The 19,179-nt window shown below is 37.2% G+C and overlaps 1 protein-coding gene across 1 annotated transcript in view; it reads right to left on the minus strand.

The window, feature by feature from the left end:
- The window catches only part of camk1da (calcium/calmodulin-dependent protein kinase 1Da), a 68,834-nt gene that overhangs the window by 5,773 nt on the left and 43,882 nt on the right, over positions 1-19,179 (minus strand). Inside the window, exons 4-10 of the mRNA XM_052119084.1 lie at positions 13,764-13,902; positions 13,556-13,682; positions 9,397-9,472; positions 5,370-5,482; positions 3,521-3,599; positions 2,025-2,112; positions 709-979 (exon numbers count right to left, since the gene is read on the minus strand). Of these exons, the coding sequence (XP_051975044.1) occupies positions 709-979; positions 2,025-2,112; positions 3,521-3,599; positions 5,370-5,482; positions 9,397-9,472; positions 13,556-13,682; positions 13,764-13,902 (893 nt within the window). The remainder of the gene's footprint in view (positions 1-708; positions 980-2,024; positions 2,113-3,520; positions 3,600-5,369; positions 5,483-9,396; positions 9,473-13,555; positions 13,683-13,763; positions 13,903-19,179) is intronic.

Below are 19,179 nucleotides of genomic sequence, written 5' to 3' on the forward strand. Positions count from 1 at the left end.
TTCCATTCAGCATTTTTTTATGCAAAATCCCCAAATTTGCATAGGAATAAGCAAATGGAGACCTAGCTAATATTATAAACTGTATAATTTAAAAAATGTATTGTCTTTATTTTTCAGAAAAACAGACCAAAATATGAATCAATCTTCTTGCATTAATGGGGGTATCTAAAGTTTAATATTATTAATAAGAATAGGAATTGATAAAGAATAGGAAATATGTGAAAAGAAAACATTTCATGGGGTTTTGCTATTATTTTGGCATATTTGAAAATTCTTTGAGCTAAAAGAAAGTGTAGTAATCTCAATTCTATTTACAGCATTCATGAAAAACCTGGAAATTTCAGGGAATTTTTATATTATTATTTCCAGGCCTGAAAAAGTAATGGAAATTGATACAATCTTAAAAGTCATGTATATTTCAATAGTGAATATACATTTTTCTAGTTGTCCCCTGCCTAAAAATATCTCAGCTAGATATAGCTAAAGTGAAACTTGTGAGTAAAACTTGCACGCAAGCCATAGCGACATGTCTGATTTGTGAGCAAATTGTTCTTTTGAAAGAATGATTTGGTCAAATCTGAAAATTATTCAGCAGAATTCTGCAGATTTTCCCCCCAGATCAGCACAGAAAATGCGAAAAAGTCTGCAGATTTCACCAGGGCCAACAAATGAGTCTGAACAACAATCAATACACTGAACGTCACTTACAGTCTTTGTGTGCTTTAGAGTTGGTGCCTGTTGCCATGTCGTTGATAAGCACTGTATTTCCTTTCTGAGCAGGTTTGTGGTTTTGGTTAAGCGCTGCAGTCACAATTGGTGTTTGGTTTGATGTTTGGATCGGCGGTAGGGTTGGAGTCTGGTTTGCATTCAGTATGCGGTTCTGGTTGGTGGTGCTAGATGCATCCATGCTGCTCCCCATGCTACTACCTAACTGCAGTCTCCTCATGTGGCGTACCACGGCCGTAGCGTTGAAGGCTTGCTGTTACACAGAGATACCACAAGTCATTGGAGAAAGAGAAGTGAAATGGAAACTCAATTCTCAAATAGGCCCAAAATATATTCTATGCAATTACGTGAACACAAACACTAATCAAGCTTGATTTTGAGCATCGAAATGTGTCGGACTGCAATTCATAACACAACGCAAATGGTAAATGGTCTGCACTTATATAGTGCTTTTTTAACCTTAGCGGTTTTCAAATGCATTACACTGCGACCCATTCACACACACACACACACACACACTCACACACCAATAATGGCAGAGCTGCCATACAAGGCGCTAGTCAGCCATTGGGAGCAACTTGGGGTTCAGTGTCTTGCCCAAGGACACTTCGACATGTGGGCCAGGAATCGAACCGCCAACCCTGCGATTAGTGGCCAAACCACTCTACCAACTGAGCCACAGCTGAGCGTAAACTCTTCTTCTACTGTAATTTTTCTCTTTCAGGTCAAGTACTGTTATGGCAGAGCAACAGTTTAGGAGAGAATCTTGCCGAGCAAGTTAGTTAAAGTTGATATATTTATAGTTTGCAACCTGAATAAAACTACATACTGTTGGCACAGACATTTGAAGGTAACTCTATCACCCTTGAGTATTGGGGTGTGTTACTGCTTAAGGTAACAATAAGGACATACGCTAAAGTGTACATCTTAATTGCTGTTACTGGTGACCATTTCTTACATTTTTAAAAGTACAAATATTCTATGCTGGATCACAGGCTACATCCACACTAGCATGTTTTCATTTGAAAATGCATTTCGCTACGTTTATGCCTCTCATCCACTCTAGAACAAGTTTTTGAAAACACTCCATTACTGCATACTTCGGAAAACAATGATGTTAGGATATAGAAACAGATTTGTGTGGATGTGCCACAATTAATATAAGCTCATAACGTATAGTTAGAAAAAAAAATTGAAAATTATTATTTAATTTAATGAAATTTTACATCAACTACCTGTTTGCGTAATTGAGTAAAGTATGTTTCTGGCCTTATTCAAAAAATAACTTAAGAACTCACCCTCCATTTGCTTTTTGCAAAGTTTTTGCGCATTTGTCGACTGACAGACTCGTGGATGTTCTTGCAGAGCGCTGTGTCCCCTGCGATCCTGGAGAGCACAGTGATAAGTCAAAACTCATTAGTCAGAATTCAAATCAAGCAACCCTTCACCTACAATGACGTCCCCTTTCCAATTTCTCAAGAAGCACTTTAATTTACTGCAAAGTGCGTAAACTCCCTATGGTTTTCTATCCTCTTCTGTTCTCCAATTTTTCAGACTTCCTTGTTTGGTTAAGGCTTGTTAAAGGTGTCTGAAGAGGATGTGCTAATTACCAATTAGTGCTTTGGAATAAGTAATGCGAGATTAAGGCACAGTGTCTTAATTGTCTAGCGTTTATTCAGAAGCTTTCCTCTTGCCCTTGAGGGGGATCTTGGCACACGATAATAAAGAGACCAAATTCAACCAGATCCTCATAACAAACACACAATCCCCAACTGACGCAGATAGTGTCTCATTCTAATAGGAATAAAACGTCACACTAATAGCATGCAATAAAACTCGGTCTCTATGTGCTGTTTATGAGGTTAAGGTTTATTTGTTCTGGCACAGCTTAAGAGTCTTAGAGGAACAAAAAGACAGAACAACAAAAAAGTGAAACCCAATGTACAGCAAATAAAACATTTATGAAACGGATAGTCTGGACTCTGAAATCTGATTGGCCTCAAATGTGGCTCTGCCAATGTAAAACAGCTGATATTCACTATGACATATTCTGCATCTAAAATATAAACTGCAGTTAGGTTAACGAACAATATTACTTGACAGAAGAATCATTTTGTAACGATCGCTTGTAATGACAGGCAGACGAAGATGATGATGAAGAACCCAACTGCAGTGTATTTACAGTGGCATCCAAACAAAACATAAGCATGAACTTGACTATACTTGACCCAGAACAATTGCAAACATCAGGGCTAAAAACACAGACATGGGTAACAAGTAAACAAGACAACCAATCACAAGACTGAACTAATAATAAGACAATGAAAAATGAATAATGACATAGCAATGACATAACAGAACTGATAACAAGATAACAAGACTCATGCACACAAACAAATGAGAACAAATGAAACCGGAATTAAACTTTCAAAATAAAAGACATGAACACAAAACATGAACAAAACACATAAACGTGACACATTTATTGTAATTATTATTAATAATGAATTGAATTATTTGTAAATCTTTTATAATATTGCTCCTGCCATTTTATAAAACGAATAAGACACTCGAGTCTGTGAGTAAGTGATTTTACCACGATTAATGGGGGTACAATTACTGTAACACACAGAATCTCATGGCTTATTGCTTTATATTAGGTTCTTTTTAGAAAGTTGTGATTTATGGTTAGGATAGGCATCCAAACCTTTCTCAATTATGTCTCAATATATACACACCTACTATATATAAACCTGTACAACACATAATACAAGGGTACTGGTACTGGACTCACCAGGGATGTCGAAGGGCCTGTTCACATGTGTTTCGCTTTGCAGGGTCTTTTTCCATCAAACAACTGATAAAGTCTTTTGCTGTAGGTTTAACAAAAAAGAAAAAAATACATACGAATAAGAGAAAGATGTGATTAGCTTGCTGAAGGGTAAAACATTTTAGGGCACTACAGACACAAATTGTGTAAAGTTATTTTTTTCACCATTATCACCATATCACCAATTATAAATAATGTCTCATGACACTAAATTTGAATATATGCCACATTTATCCTTTATGTGACACCACATTTAGAGTACATTAAATAGCCAGTCAGTAGAGATTGATTAACTGTTTGTAATTCATAGGTTGGAAAAATGTCATGGTGTTAGTGATTAATAACAGATCCAGACACGCGTCTGTCATGTGCCCATGGCATTTACTGGATGCCAAAGAGGAAACTCAGAGGTTTCAGTAAATCATACTTATGTTTTTCCACTCTTACTGGTAGCATGTGAGGTTAACATGGATGAATAAGAATAATTGCATACTCTAATATTTCGTTTGACCGCCTTTAGCTTTGATTACGAAGCGCATTCTTCATTGTTTCGACAACCTTATGCAATGTCACACAATTTTTTCCATCCAGAGTTGCATTAATTTTTGGCTGAGATCTTGTATTGATGACAGGAGAGTCAAACAACTCCGTAAAGTCTTCTCCAGCACATCCAAAGACTTTCAGTGGGGTTAAGGTCAGGATTATGTGGTGACCAATTCATGTGTGAAAATGCTTCCTCATGATCCCTGAACCACTCTTTCAGAAAGTAAGCCCGATGAATCTTGGCATCGTCGTCTTGGAATATGCCTGTGATGTCAGGGAAGAAAAAATCTATTGATGGGATAAACTGGTCATTCAGTACTTTCAGGTAGTCAACTGACTTCATTTTATTACCGCATAACATTGCTAGGCCTAGACCTGACCGACATGAAGCAACCCCAGATCATATCACTGCCTCAAGAGGCTTGTACAGTGGGTGCTATGCATGACGGAAGGGAAGCATCAGGGTAAGAAGGGAAGCGCATGAAGTGATGCACCCATCACTAAGGAATGGGGTAAATCTGAACTCATTATCCATTGCTCCACATTCCAATCTTTATGCTCCCAATCAAATTGAAGTTGTTTTTCAGATTAGCCTCACTAACAAGTGGCTTTCTCTTGGCCACACAGCTGTTTAGTCCCAATCCTGTGAGTTCTCGTCACATTGTTCATGTGGAAATGCTCTTACATTCAATATTAAACATAGCCGTGAGTTCTACTGTCGATATTTTTATGATATAACTTCAAGCGTTTTGGTGATCTCCGATCACAATCATTCAAGATTTTTTTTCTGACCACATTTCTTCTGCAAAGCTGATGGTTCACCACTGTACTTCCAGGTTTCAATAATGTGTTGGACAGTTCTTAACCCAGTCCCAGTTATTTTAGCAATCTCCTTAGTTGTTTTCTTTGCTTGATGCAGGCCAATAATTTGCCCCTTCTGCAACACAGTAACATCTTTTCCATGACAATGGGATACGTCTTCTGACATGGTTGTTTAAGAAATGAGAAGCTACACGATGAATCTGTTAGGGTTAAAAGAGTTGTTGCCAGCTGAAACATAATAATCACTCCAATAATGATCTCTCATAGGCTCTCAGGTATCTGCAGCGACTTTACACTGCCTGGCTCAAAAAAACAGATTATGATATGATTTGTGATCATGATGGGGTTCATATCCAACTATATAACTTAAAAACACCCAAGCTCATACTATAAACAAAAATGATCTGATATTATCCATCCAATACTGATCACACACACACACACATACCTGAATCAGATATATCATCCCAGTATGGCGTGTCAAACTCATAGTCAGCTTTCAAGATCTGCTCAAAGAGTTTGGAGTCATTCTCATCGTAAAAGGGAGGGTAACCACACAGTCTTTAAGAGAAGACAAGAAATGTCAGGAAAACTTTGCTTAACTCTGGTCTGGTTATGGTTTTAAAAAAAAGGGTTAATCTAGAATGTACACTTTTATATAGCTCCAACTTAAGTCTAAATGTCTATATGTGAAGTATGTAAAGATTTTCATTCATTTAAAATACCACTGTCCAAATTGTACGACCAACTTCAATCTTGTTATCTGATGTAAACTCTACCAAACATTCAATCTAAATGCTTTTTAAGGATTACACAGATTTAACTCTTAATAGCACAACTTATCTCTTCTTTACTAGTAATTTCCTATAAACACATTGTTGCACACCTTGATTCAACTGTAAACATTCCTTTAAGTAATTGCAAATCAGTGACCATAAAGCCATTGGGAAAAGAGAGATAGACGATTAAACCTGAGCTGCTTAACCCCTCCCCATCAAAGCCATTAAAATGCCTCTCCTCGTGGGGAACGGAGGCAGCCGGGGGGAAGGGGATCGTAATTTTCTGCCTGATTTCAACTCCATTACCTTTGTGTTTTCTCTCTTCACGTTGGGTTAGCTAATCAGACGCTAAGAGAATTAGCTACAGTTTCGGCTGGTTGTCATTACAATAATCACACCTGAGAGGAGGCCAGCCAGCCATGAGATCTGACTTAGAGTGGACAGTTGGCTTGGGGTGGAGGTGGGCACAGATGGCTATCGTTAAACACAAATTAATTTTGTATATTGTACGAACTCAACTCAAAGTCAAAATTAAATCAAATTTGACCCTATTTATTTTCTTATACAAAATCATTAAAGAATGGAAAGTTTCTATCAACCATGACACATCCTGGATCAGTCTGATTCTTAAAAAGGACAAATATCAAAGAGAGTGTAAGAGTTACCGTCAAATTTCCCTGATCCAGCTAGACGTTCAAATATTGTCAAAAATGTTGACTAACCGATTAAGTAAAGTTATGTCATTTCTTATACATATAGATCAGGTGGGGTTTATTCATAACCCATATAACATAACATAACTCTTCTGATAACATTAGGCATTTCATTTATGTCATGAGGTCAGTGGTGAATGATCAGACTCTGGTCACTGCCATCTCACTTGACACCAAAAAGGCTTTTGATATGGAAAAATGGGATTATCTTTTTAAGATTTTGAAAATGTATGGGTTTGGAAATGCTTTTATTGGGTGGATTAAGTTACAAATTTTGTGGATTAAGTTTAAAACTAATGGATTAATTTCGATTATTTTACTCTGGATAGGGGCACCCGGCAGGGTTGCCCTCTTTCCCCCTTATTGTTCTGTCTTGCCCTGGAAAAATTAACAGCCGCAATATGAAAGGATGATTTTCCAGGGGTGGTGGCGGGAGGTGTAGCGCTTAAGCTCTTGCTTTACACAGATTATATTTTATTATTTTTCTCCGAGCCTACTAGATCTATGCCTTGCCTCCACAGAATTATAAATTCCTAAGGATATAGAGTGAATTGGTCTAAATCTGAAGCTTTGGCTCTGACAGCATACTGTAAGGTAACGTCTTTTCAGCCGGGCGCCTCCCAGTGTCCCAAACAGGGCATTAAGTATTTGGGTATTTTATTCCCAGCAAATATGTGTGATTTAGTTAGTGAGTTAGAATTTTGACCCTTTAATAAAAAGGTTTTCGAGCGATGTGGGTAGATGGGCTTTATAACATTTATCTATGATACCTGCTACAATCTCTCTCTATAGATGTCCCCCTCTCTTATTTCAAGCGATTTGATAGCATAGCGAAGTCCTTCATTTGGAATGGTAAACCTCCCAGATTACATTTCAGTTAAATAGGCCGATTGACAAAGGCGGGCTAGGCCTACCCAAGATTTTGTTTTATTATTATGCATTCGGTCTCAGACATTTGTCTCATTTGAGAGAGCCCCTCCCTGGTTTTCTACTGAACAGGAAGATCTTGCCCCTATTTTGCCATTGCAAAGCCTTTCTATCAAACTAACCGTAGAAGTTACACCCCGTTATCTCACATTTGCACTCGGTATGGGCAAAAGTGTCCAGAGTGTTTAATTCGGACATTTATTTAAATATTACCTCGAGCACATAGCTGAACCCAAAATAATGTATTAATAAGTCCCCTTTCTGCTGGTCAGAGTGGATTTTGAGGGAGGTTAATGCGCTCGGTGACCTATATGAGAGTGGAGTGTGGAGATCCTTTGATAATTTGGTTCAACATTTTGGGATTCCCAGATCTCAGTTCTTTAGGTATTTACAGCTGCACCACCTACTATTTCTATTTTTGGGAGTAGCATACACCCCCCTAAAGTGGCAGATCCTGCTTTTGGAAAAAGTCAAGAGGCATCAGTGTATTACTCCCTGCTAATTCAGAGTCTGGGGGACAGAGCTTTGGCTTCTCTCAAAAGATTATGGGAGAAAGATTTAAACTTGATATTGGAGGAGGGAGTGTGGGCTAGAAAAAACGTTTGAGGAGGGAGTGTGGGCTAGGATTCTAAAAAAAAACTTGCATCTCAAATCTGCATCTTGAGATGCAAGGGTGTGTTTTTTGCAATTTAAGATTTTACATTCATTCTATTGGATCCACACTAAATGGTATAAACTCGGTCTTAAAGACACACCCACCTGCTGGTGATGCCAATCAGAAAATGGGGACACAACCCATGTTTTTTGGTGGTGTGTTAAGATCCAAGAGTTTTGGTTGAGTGTCCAAAGTTTTATGTGTGACGTATTGGGTACTCAAATTTCATTTTGCGCCAGACTGTATTTTGGGTGATGGGGTGGTCATTAATATAGGGGATAAATACATACAAAATTGGGTCCTGGCCAGTGTTATGATTGGCAGACGGGTTATTCTTAGGGAATGGAAGTCAGCTGGAGTGCCCTCATTTCTTGAGTGGTGCACAGAGTTGGGTAGGGTAGCGGCATTTGAGGAGATATCATATAGAAGGCTGGGCAACCTGGGTTCATTTGATAAATAATGGGGCAGCTATATTTGGCCTTTTTGGAAGGCTATCAGGGAGGGGCAGTAGAGAGGGATTTGTAGTTTTAAATTTTATGTGTGCAATCTTTTTTTTTTTTTTTTTTTAAAGTATACATTTTTTTTTTTTAAGTTTCTAAATATTTATGACCACTGGGGTGCATGCGTGTGTCGGATGGGGAGGGGGATAGAATGTTCATGGGGAAGGGTTTAAATTGATATGATTTGATTCTGAATTTTCTGTTATGTTTATTTAATTAGTTGAATGAAATGAATAAACATTGTTAATAATAATAATAATAATTAATAAAAACTTAAATGAAGGTTTTAGGGAGGCACTTACAATGGAAGTGAATGGGGCCAATTTGTAGAGGGTTTAAAGGCAGAAATGTGAAGCTTATAATTTTATAAAATCCTTTGTAAAAACTTGTAAAGTTGTTTAAATCATAGTTTTGTGGGATTACAGGGTTTATGGCATTACGTTGTCATGCAACAAAGTTGTAAAATTAGATACATTTACACAGAAAAGGTTAGTAAGCAATTTGATCACACTCAAATCATGTTAACATGCCCATTGTAAGTGCTTTACTGTAACCCAGATTATTTCTTTTTTTAAAGAAAAGTTGAAATTATTTTTTGAAGAAATCAACATTATTATACAAATGCTGTCGATTGAGCTCAACTTGTATTGACCCCAGAATATTCCTTTAATATCTTGTATAGATGTGAGACATTAACTTTCTCTCTTTCTCAGTCTGTCGTTCTTTTCTCTGTTTTAATGACTGACTTAAACTGCAGCAAAACAATACCACCATAAAAGGAGTCCTAGCAAACTGGGGTGCAACATCTGTAGCTAATCAGGAGAGATGGGTCACTTTAATTCACTTTCCTCAGCTTATGAAATGACAATGCTGTTGAGAAAGGAACAGTATAGGTACTTACAAGATGTAGGCAATTACTCCAATAGACCAGCAGTCAACAGCTTTACTGTACGGCTTCTGTGCCAGAACCTCTGGAGCTGAGAAGAGACATACAAGTTTACATGTCCGTCTGGTAGTTGCCAATAACACTTGTATGATGTATTTTGTGGAATTCATCACCCACAGAACAAAGCCAAAAACTCAAACTGACAACTTTCACTCACTACACAAAAGCTCTGATTCTGTGGTTTAGGGCTTCAACTTATCCTAGATGAGACTTGTGTGTGTGTGTGTGCACGCACTGTGCAATACTTAAATATGGTATTCAAAATGCTATTAAAATTAAACAAATCATATTTCCAACAGAAGTCACGGTAACACTATGACCTTTTAAGCCACACTTCCCTCCAACACTTACATGCTACATTAAAAGAGTAGTTCACCCAAAAATTCTGTCATCATTTATTCACCCACAATTTTGCTGAATACAAAAGCTTTTTTCCATACAGTGAAAGCATATTGTGACCAGGGGCTGTCGAGCTCCAAAAAAGACAAAGAAGCTCCATTCAAGTAGCCCATATGACCTGTGTGTTGTATTAAAAGTCCTCTGAAGTCATTAGATAGCTTTGTGTGAGGAACAGATGCAAATTTAAGTAGTTCATTATTTACTGAAAATCTTCCCCTCCATTGTAGCTCTAAAATCTTGTGCTCATTCAAAAATGCCACCTTAAGATGCATCACTCGAGGTTTGACTTCAGTGACACAAAGCTATTGCTTGAAGGCAAAAAAAAATGGATACTGCATTAATTCTGTTAATTCTTTTTAATGCGTTAAACAGTAGGCTTGGGATCGATGCCTTTTTCACGCATCGTTTATTGGAAGATTTTTCAGATGATTATATATATATATATATATATATCAGGATTTTTTTCAGATAGTAATAAAGTTGCTCGTTGCACAATATTCTTTGTCTTTTCAAACATATTTCACAACACAACTTTGGTAAAGTGTGAGTTGTAGTGTACATTTAAAGGGGTTAACCCACCAGACATATCTGGCATGTCTGGCAACTCACTTAGTTTTCCATTAAATTCGACCCAAATCATTATCAAAGGAAAAAGATGATTTACTCTAGCCATCAATGGATGATATATTGTGTATGTTTCTTTCATATAGCCTATACAATGTATTTACAGTTAAAAGTAAGAATTTTCGTGGTTTCATTCAGTTTGCGCAGTTACACCAGTTTAATACACTAACCTGCAAACTCATCAACATCACTTTGTTAATTTTTAAAGAAGTACAAAAACCTTCCTAACTTTTTTGGGTATAGTGACCATCCACAACCTAGTTTGGACTGCAGCTGTGCCTCTCGTACCGACGACCATCTTCAGTAAATTTTATATCTCCCCCTTTGTGGTTTCCCAAAGCTATTATGCCATTGGAAAGCACACAAATTAGGATTCTAATTTAAATGTCGGCTTATATTAATATATTGATGCCTTAAAAATATAGCGGTAAAATAAAGTCCCAATCAATAATTGATATATCGATATTTTATGACATCCCTATTTAACAGTCATTCATTAATCGCAGGAATTAACACAGTTAGATTTCCCAGCCCTACTTGAAATATAATACACGAATGATATAGATGATTTAAAGTGTTTTTGGATTGACAGACCCTGGTTTTCATTGTATGGAAAAGATCTGTGACAATAGTCTAGAAAAATTAAGTCATATGGGTTTGGAATAACATAAGGGTGAGTCAATTATGACATTTTTTATTTTGGGTGAACTATTCCTTTAAGAAGTGTGTGCTTATTGTAAAGTGTGCACAAACAAAAGCATGCTTCTAAATCGTCTCTCTAACAAAACTAAATTGTTCTTTCCATTCTTAGGAATGCTGTATTGGATGTATTCCAAAGCTTTATGGAGGCTATTATTAATATAATCCCATCATAACATTTAAGTGTCTACTAAAGTTGTGTGTGTGTGAGCAAGTAAGTGAAAAAATTTGCTAAAGGGTAAAAGATGACGATGGAGAGCTCCGAGCGTGAGACTGTTACCATTTAGAGACAAAAAAAGAGGGAAAGCCAGACAATTTAGCCAGACATACACAGAAACACACACAGAATGCATTCCTGTGTGGTTCTATCATTCAGAGCAAAGTCTAGTGTTTGTCCATCTTAAGGCGATTTCCATTGAAGAGACAAACATTACACACACATCAGTGTCTGACCCCAGCCAAGGATGCAACTAGTAGTTTCATTTTATAGCCATTTTAACACTGTTGCCATGGAAACCTGCCCACAAAGACTCTTAAACACAAGCATGAACAGGTTGGCATAAAAAACAATGCTATACAGCGATTTAAAACCCACAGGACACCAAAGCATGTGCAAAAATGAAACCCAAAAATTAAAATTCTATAATATACTCATCCTCATGTTGTTTCAAACCTGTATGACATTCTTTTATTCCATGGAATGCAAAAGGAGATGCATCATTCACATCATCTGTTATATAATTAAAAAAATAAAAAGGTGCAATGAAAGTGAATGGTGACTGAGGGTACATTCTGCCTAATATGTCCATTTGCGTCCTATGGAAGAACTTCATGAGGGTTTGGAACAACATGAGGGTGAGAAAATGACTATCTCTTAAATGATCTAGAAAATATCTGTTAAATATACTATTTATTAATTACAGCTAGGGATGTGTTACTACTCTGATAACTCATAATGCATTTTATTTGCAGTTTATGTATAATTTTTAAGCTTAGTTGCTATCTAAAACCAAAAAGTTTTTGGACTTTGATAATACTACTGTGAGGTATTCTTTGAAGTACCTTGCAGTAAATGTAAATATGATGGAACTGTATCTGAATTTAGTAATCATTCAGTACAGTAATATGTGATAAGGCAGCAACATTCCTTGAATATATAATACTATGGGAAGAAAGGATTTTATGTTTTCTAAGTAATATTTTAAGTATTTATGCATATGAATTTAAGTTTCTTTAAAGGATGCCATCTTCATATGCTTATTTATTGCTTATTTAATAAGAAGTTTGCCAGTTCAAGGATGATTATATCCAGACTGGTTGTGCTTGTGTGTTGTTGGAGAGAGTAGTCGTCTTCGGCATGCAGTGTCACGTACAGCCATGTTGGTGTGTTTTGGTCGAGGGGAAAAGCGGGCGAATCTGGGACCGTTCTGTCAGTGTGTGATAAGAATAAGCTTCAAGTACAGATACAGGCCACCAGGGCTGGGCTGGCAATCTGGCATACCGGGCATTTTCCCGGTGGGCCAACATAATTTGGGGCCAATCATGGGCGGACTGGCCATCGGGAGAACTGAGCTGGCCAGTGGGTCGGCCACGAAATGTGCCGAATGGGCCGCGATAAGCAAAAATGAGCCTCATTATGCAGAACGGACAACACAAATGAATTTGCCACCACACACATTAAATGCACTCGCACTCTAATAGCTCAAATCTTCATCAATGTATTTACATAGAAGAGCACATGTTCACACACACCCAAATCTTAGACTAGTGCATGTAGAGCTGCCTAACCAGTCCCAAAAAGAGCATTTATTGAAATAAAGCTGCAAAATTGGGACATTTAGAAATTGTCATTCTTATAATGTCCAAACCACAAGCATATTAACATATGACAACATAACATATAGCCTATTCAGCTTTCAGAAACTTGGCTTTCCCTGGTGAACGACAATATGAAATACGCTGATATGCAGTTTTATGCAATCATAAAAGAGGTAATTTACATACACACATCTCAGGGGGCTCTCAGACTGAACATGTTCATGCATTAAAAAAGCTAGATGCAGTACAAATGAAACAGAATGCAGGTGTCTCAAAGCATGATACGTCCAAAAAATGCAGTGTTACCACACAAGAGGTGGAAGAAAAAAAACATCAAGGCAAGGCAAAGAGGTCAAATAGGTTAGTTTAATGCATGTTTACATAGAAAAATAATTGAAAAACAGACGAACAACATGTTCACTGTGACAGGCCCCAAGTTACAGAAGAAAGTCTATTGAATCCTAAGTTTTAAAGAGAGGGTGGAAAATGGTCATGTGTAACTAAATTACTACTTTTTCGGTGCTTGACTGTCATTATTAGTGGACAAAAAAAAGGCCCTTTGGGGGATTCTTACCCACGTATCCTGGCGTTCCACAGGCCGTGGACATGACATCTCCGGTGCCCTCCATCTTAGACAGGCCAAAATCACTGATCATGATCTTTGAGCCGTCTTGAGGGTTGAAATAAAGCAGATTCTCTGGCTAAGGAGTAAAAATAAACACACTAAAATAAAATGTACCATATCAAACCAGACTATAATGGTATATGTTGTGTTCCCTCACTTTGAGATCTCTGTGTACGATGCCCATATTGTGGAGGTAGTTTACAGCATCTAGTACTTGTCTGATGAGTGTGCTGGCATCTTTTTCTGTGTAGAAACCTTTCTCCACAATCCGGTCAAACAACTCGCCTCCAGACACACTGAAAAGAGAGAGACAGCGTGAGGGAGAAAGCCCACTAAAAGAACTTTGAGATTACTGAACAAAAAATGTTTGTACCAAAAAGTGCCTTGTGTCAAGGCAATATTTGTGGCTTTTTGGGACATGTACAGTATCATGGTAGTGCCACGGTATTTTTGGAGTAACATGTAAACTAGCCTCTCATTATTTAAAGTTACTGTATCGCTAAAGAAGACTTGGAATGTATGTTTCTATGTGTGAATGCAAATGTTTTTTTTGTTTTTTTGTCTTTATGTATATTGTTAATTTTTTCATAAGATAAAAACAGGTTCAAAGGTTGAAGGTTGAACCTAGATTTCTAAATTTCAAGTATTTGATTAGGATACATTGGGGTAAAAGACACACCTTAAGGCCTCTACATTTGGGGTAAAATGCCCACTATTGTGTAAATATAGGGACAAATATATAGGGCAACATTTTCAAAGTAGGCAAATACAGTTCTTAAGTGACAGACAGAGTAAAACATTATTAAAATATAGCTTATTCAAAGTCACAACAAATCTATTAGCCCCACTTAAAAGTGTGTGTGTGGGGTGGGGGGGGGGTACCCTACCCTTACCCTTACCCTTAAATAATATCCTTTCATTTATTGGACAGTTATTAATAAAAACTTTTTGATCACCTTGTAAAAAACTGAAAACAACAAATAATTATTTTGTCTAAAAATAAATGAGATAAATGAACCTTAGTTTCAGGGATTCTCTTTAGCTACAAAAATTTTGAACATTAAAAAATTATTAAGTATAAAATCAAGTTACTGTACCTTAAAATAAAACTTTTGCATGCAATGATCTTATGGATCAGGATTATTTTGCAGTGTATAGTGAGTGACAAAACAGGTCTTAAGAAAAGTACTGTGGTAGTTTTTGTTGCTGTTTTGGGAGAAATTTTGGATTTGATCCCAGGGGGCTTTTAGCACTGTTGCACCTTCATTTTTACAAAACTACAAAATTACTTTCAGTGCTCATCCCTACTAAAAACACCACGTTTTATGAATATGGCAATCAATAGGTACCATGATACAGTTCATATACATTTTATAAGGTGTGTGTATTATTATCATTAACAGTGAGACTTGAGATGCGTAAATGAAAGCTTGGATAATGTGCATCCTAACACAGCTGCAGGACTGTAATTTATCAGAACTACCCTGTAGGGGGTGCTGCATGTTGACTCTGATAAGGAAAATCCACTACAGTGCAGAACTGAGTTTAGAGGAAAAGGACTTTATCTCTTCAGTGAAAATGCAGAGAGCAGGATGTCACACAAAAGAACCACAGCAAAGAGCTTAATTACATTTGCCATCATTTTTCACATGACTGCATTAGCCTGTCATTTCTATGCAAATTCAAAATCTATTCTACACAATTAAGCAAATTTAACTGCAAAGACACGACTGGAGTAAGTAGCACTAGTGTTGTTCCAGATTCTACTGTTGCAGAGAGAGCAGCTTTTCAGAAAACATAAACTGCAAAGCAAACGTTGTTTTCAAACTGCTACTAAGATTATAGTGACCCCTTCTGGAATGACTCATTAATTGTGCATATATTTCTTCTAACTTTTTATTTTTCCCCTAGGGGCACTTATCAGGGCCTCACGGTTTGGCTATCTAGCTTCAGCACACATATTTATGCAGGCATATTTTTTTTGCATCCATTTTTTTTTTGCAAGCAACAAGAACACCATCCCAACCGTGAAGCATGGGGGTGGCAGCATCATGTTGTGGGGGTGCTTTGCTGCAGGACAGACTCGTACACTTCATAAAATAAATGGCATCATGAGGATGGCAAATTATGTGGATCTATTGAAGCAATATCTCAAGACATCAACCAGGAATTTAAGGCTCAGTCGCAAATGGGTCTTCCAAACTGACAATGACCCAATCCATACCTCCAAAGTTGTGGAAAATGGCTTAAGAACAACAAAGTCAAGGTATTGGAGCGGCCATCACAAAGCCCAGACCTCAATCTGAAAGGAAATTTATGGACAGAACTGAAAAAGCATGTGCCAGGCCTATAAACCTGACTCTGTTACATCAGTTCTGTCAGGAGGAACGGGCCAAAATTCAAGCAACTTATTGTGAGAAGCTTGTGGAAGGCTACCCAATATATTTGACCCAAGTTATACAATTTAAAGGCAATGCTATCAAATACTAACAAAGTGTATGTAAACTTCTGACCCACTGGGAATGTTATGAAAGAAATAAAAGCTGAAATAAATAATTCTCTCTACTATTATTCTGACATATAAAAAAATAAAAATAAATTGCCAATTTGTTATACCCAATTCCCAATGCGTTCTAAGTGGTGGCGTAGTGACTCGCCTCAATCCAGGTGTCGGAGGACAAATCTCACTTGCCTCCGCTTCTGAGACCATCAATCCGTGCATTTTATCTTTAGCTTGATGAGCACGTTACCACAGAGACATAGCGTGTGTGGAGGCTTCACGATATTCTCTGCATCATCCACGCACAACTCACCACACGCCCCACCGAGAGCGAGAACCACATTACAGCGACCACGAGTAGATTACCCCATGTGACTCGGACCAATTTGGTTGCTTAGGAGACCTGGCTGGAGTCACTCGGCAGTCCCTGGATTCAAATTCATGACTCCAGGGGTAGTAGTGACATTTCACATTCTTAAAATAAAGTAGTGATCTGACCTAAGACAGGGAATGTTTTCTATGATTAAATGTCAGGAATTGTGAAAGACTGAGTTTAAATGTATTTGGCTAAGGTGTATGTAAACTTCTGAATTCAGCTGCATATAGTATGTGTTTAATAGATGTTTTATCCAATGGCTGATGTTGCTAATTTCTTCTATCCTCTACTTTTGACATCAAAACGTAAACAGTATTTCGCACAACACTAGCCCACATTGTATAAGCATGAACTGGTAAGAATGGTGGTAAAGGTGTTTACATGCAACGCAAAATCGGGTAATGGGTGAAAATCATGCGTGCCAATCGAAACAACATTTCGGGCTATTGAATTGTGCATGTGTTGTGCGCATGCCTGTTTACGTTTTGATTTTAAAATCAGAGAATATTCAGTTGTTGGTTTTTTTTCATACCTCATGTTAATACAGTTTGCATGCATTGTCAGATTTTTTAAATAAGATGGTTTTTGCTAGTTATAAGTGTATTGTGTACTTGTAAAGGCGCTAAGATGAATGGGAATGCTAATGGATAGTTTTCTCTAAATATTTTAGACCTGCTTGGTGCTTACACAGTCTAGACAAAGCTCAGAAAGCATAAGATCCATTGAGGGTGCGGAAAGCACAAGGCTTGAAATAGAGCAACTTGGATTTTCCCAGCAAATTGTTTTGTCCCCTTTCCTGTTCTTTTCTCTTTCCCTCCATTTATCCTTTTATCTATTTTTATTAGGTGTCTTATAAGGTATAGTAGAGCCTGAGGGGTGGGGTCCATCATCCATCAAAAAAATCTCTGTCTTGAATCAATGAAACATACACATGCATTTAGAGTGAGTTAGTGAAAGGATTTCTAAACTGCATCCGTTAGATCCATACAGAAAGCAGATTGGTACTTTTTAAATATTCATCTCAAAGCCATATGCCAAACTGTTCTTCATGTTTCTCTCTGTAACACACATGTACACACTCACTCACACAGCACAACCCAATAACAGGTGAAAAGAGGGCCAGGCTCCCAGCCAACTATCAAATTAACATGCTGGAATTCAAATTCTAACTAAGTTTCCAGGGGGCAAAATGAGGACGGCAAATAACTGTTTGTTTCCTATAACCCTTCTATCCTATCCTCATCTCTCTTGCACATTTAAATAACATAGCTACTGTAGGAGTTCACTAAGAACACATTTTACTTAAGTGTCAGTTTGGCGCTGGAGCTCTCTGATTCCATTGTACACATGCTTAAAGGGATAGTTCACACAATAGATGTCAACCCACAAACCTCAATAACAGAGTCAATCAACAAACCTTGTTAAGTTAAAATATGAGCTCCTAACACAAGCACACAACAACTGAATAACATTGGTAAAACAAACAAAAAAAAACAGCATAAATAAAAAGTCAGAAAACATTAAAAAAAATAAGCCTATAACACTAATCACATAATTTATTCATGTTGCAATGCATGCTGGGAAATGGCAAATTAGCAACATTGTTCAATATTTAATAGTTATTTCAGAAAACTCTCTTAGACTAGTTGGGAAAACATTTGGGGGAATATTATTGGTCTTACATGTGTTTTTATTTACTGTAGATGCAAAGTAATTCACATTTTGAGTTTCTGTGACTCAAAACTGCACATAAGCTTGATAAATTGTAATTTATTTTTTTACAGTGTCAACAAAGACTTCACTGTTTTAGATACAGAAGCTGACACACTCTATATATTAAGGTGTGTGATTGTAGTGTCTGAACTACATTCTGCAACCCATCAAGGTTACGTAACGCTTCTACGTCAGCATACAGCAGCAATCTGCCAACTGACCAGACTTCCAACCTCTCTCCTGCTTTCCCTGTTTCTCTGAAACTATCAGTGTTATCCAGTTTTCAGTGATCAAGGTCACAGCCCACAAAATCACTATTCTTTCTCTTATGGTTTTACAAATAGATCATTTTTGTCCTTTCATGTAACAGAACATAAACCTATAAAAACACAGAACTGTACTGAAGGAACATTCGCTCTTCACTTTAATACTTGAGCAAGAGGTCAAACTGTCAACTGTTATCTAATCAGTCTGAGAGTATAGAATAATATAAAGAGATTTTTAAAAGCACTCTCTAGTACCACATACTTTGGAAAGGAAAGCAATGAAGTTAGGAAACAAAAAAACTAGTTTTCATCCAAAAACGTAATAGTGTGGAAATGGCCTGGGACTCGATTCTGTTCCTTGTCATTAACAGTTGTGTAAAATGTGTTTTTGTGTATCTTTGAGTGTACGTTTTGAATCGTCATTCAGGGCAAAACAATAAAAACCTTGTCTATACACAGTATTGATTTGCTTTAAAGACCCCATTTATGTGGCTTGCAGTCCACATCTGTTCGCTCTGAGGTCATCAATAGTTAAGTGCAGTCTTAAAAGTTGACAAATAGATCTTTAAGCATTTATATACATTTAATTATTCTTTCTCTTTTGGGGAAATTGACAAAATATATGGATGACACATCTTACACTCACAGGTGTATCCAAATTTTTGTCCAATCAATTTCTCTCTAGCTGTTCCTGTTTCAATAGGAAATACACAGGAAA

This window comes from Xyrauchen texanus, chromosome 45 (genome assembly GCF_025860055.1).
Source record: "Xyrauchen texanus isolate HMW12.3.18 chromosome 45, RBS_HiC_50CHRs, whole genome shotgun sequence".
Lineage (NCBI taxonomy): Eukaryota > Metazoa > Chordata > Actinopteri > Cypriniformes > Catostomidae > Xyrauchen > Xyrauchen texanus.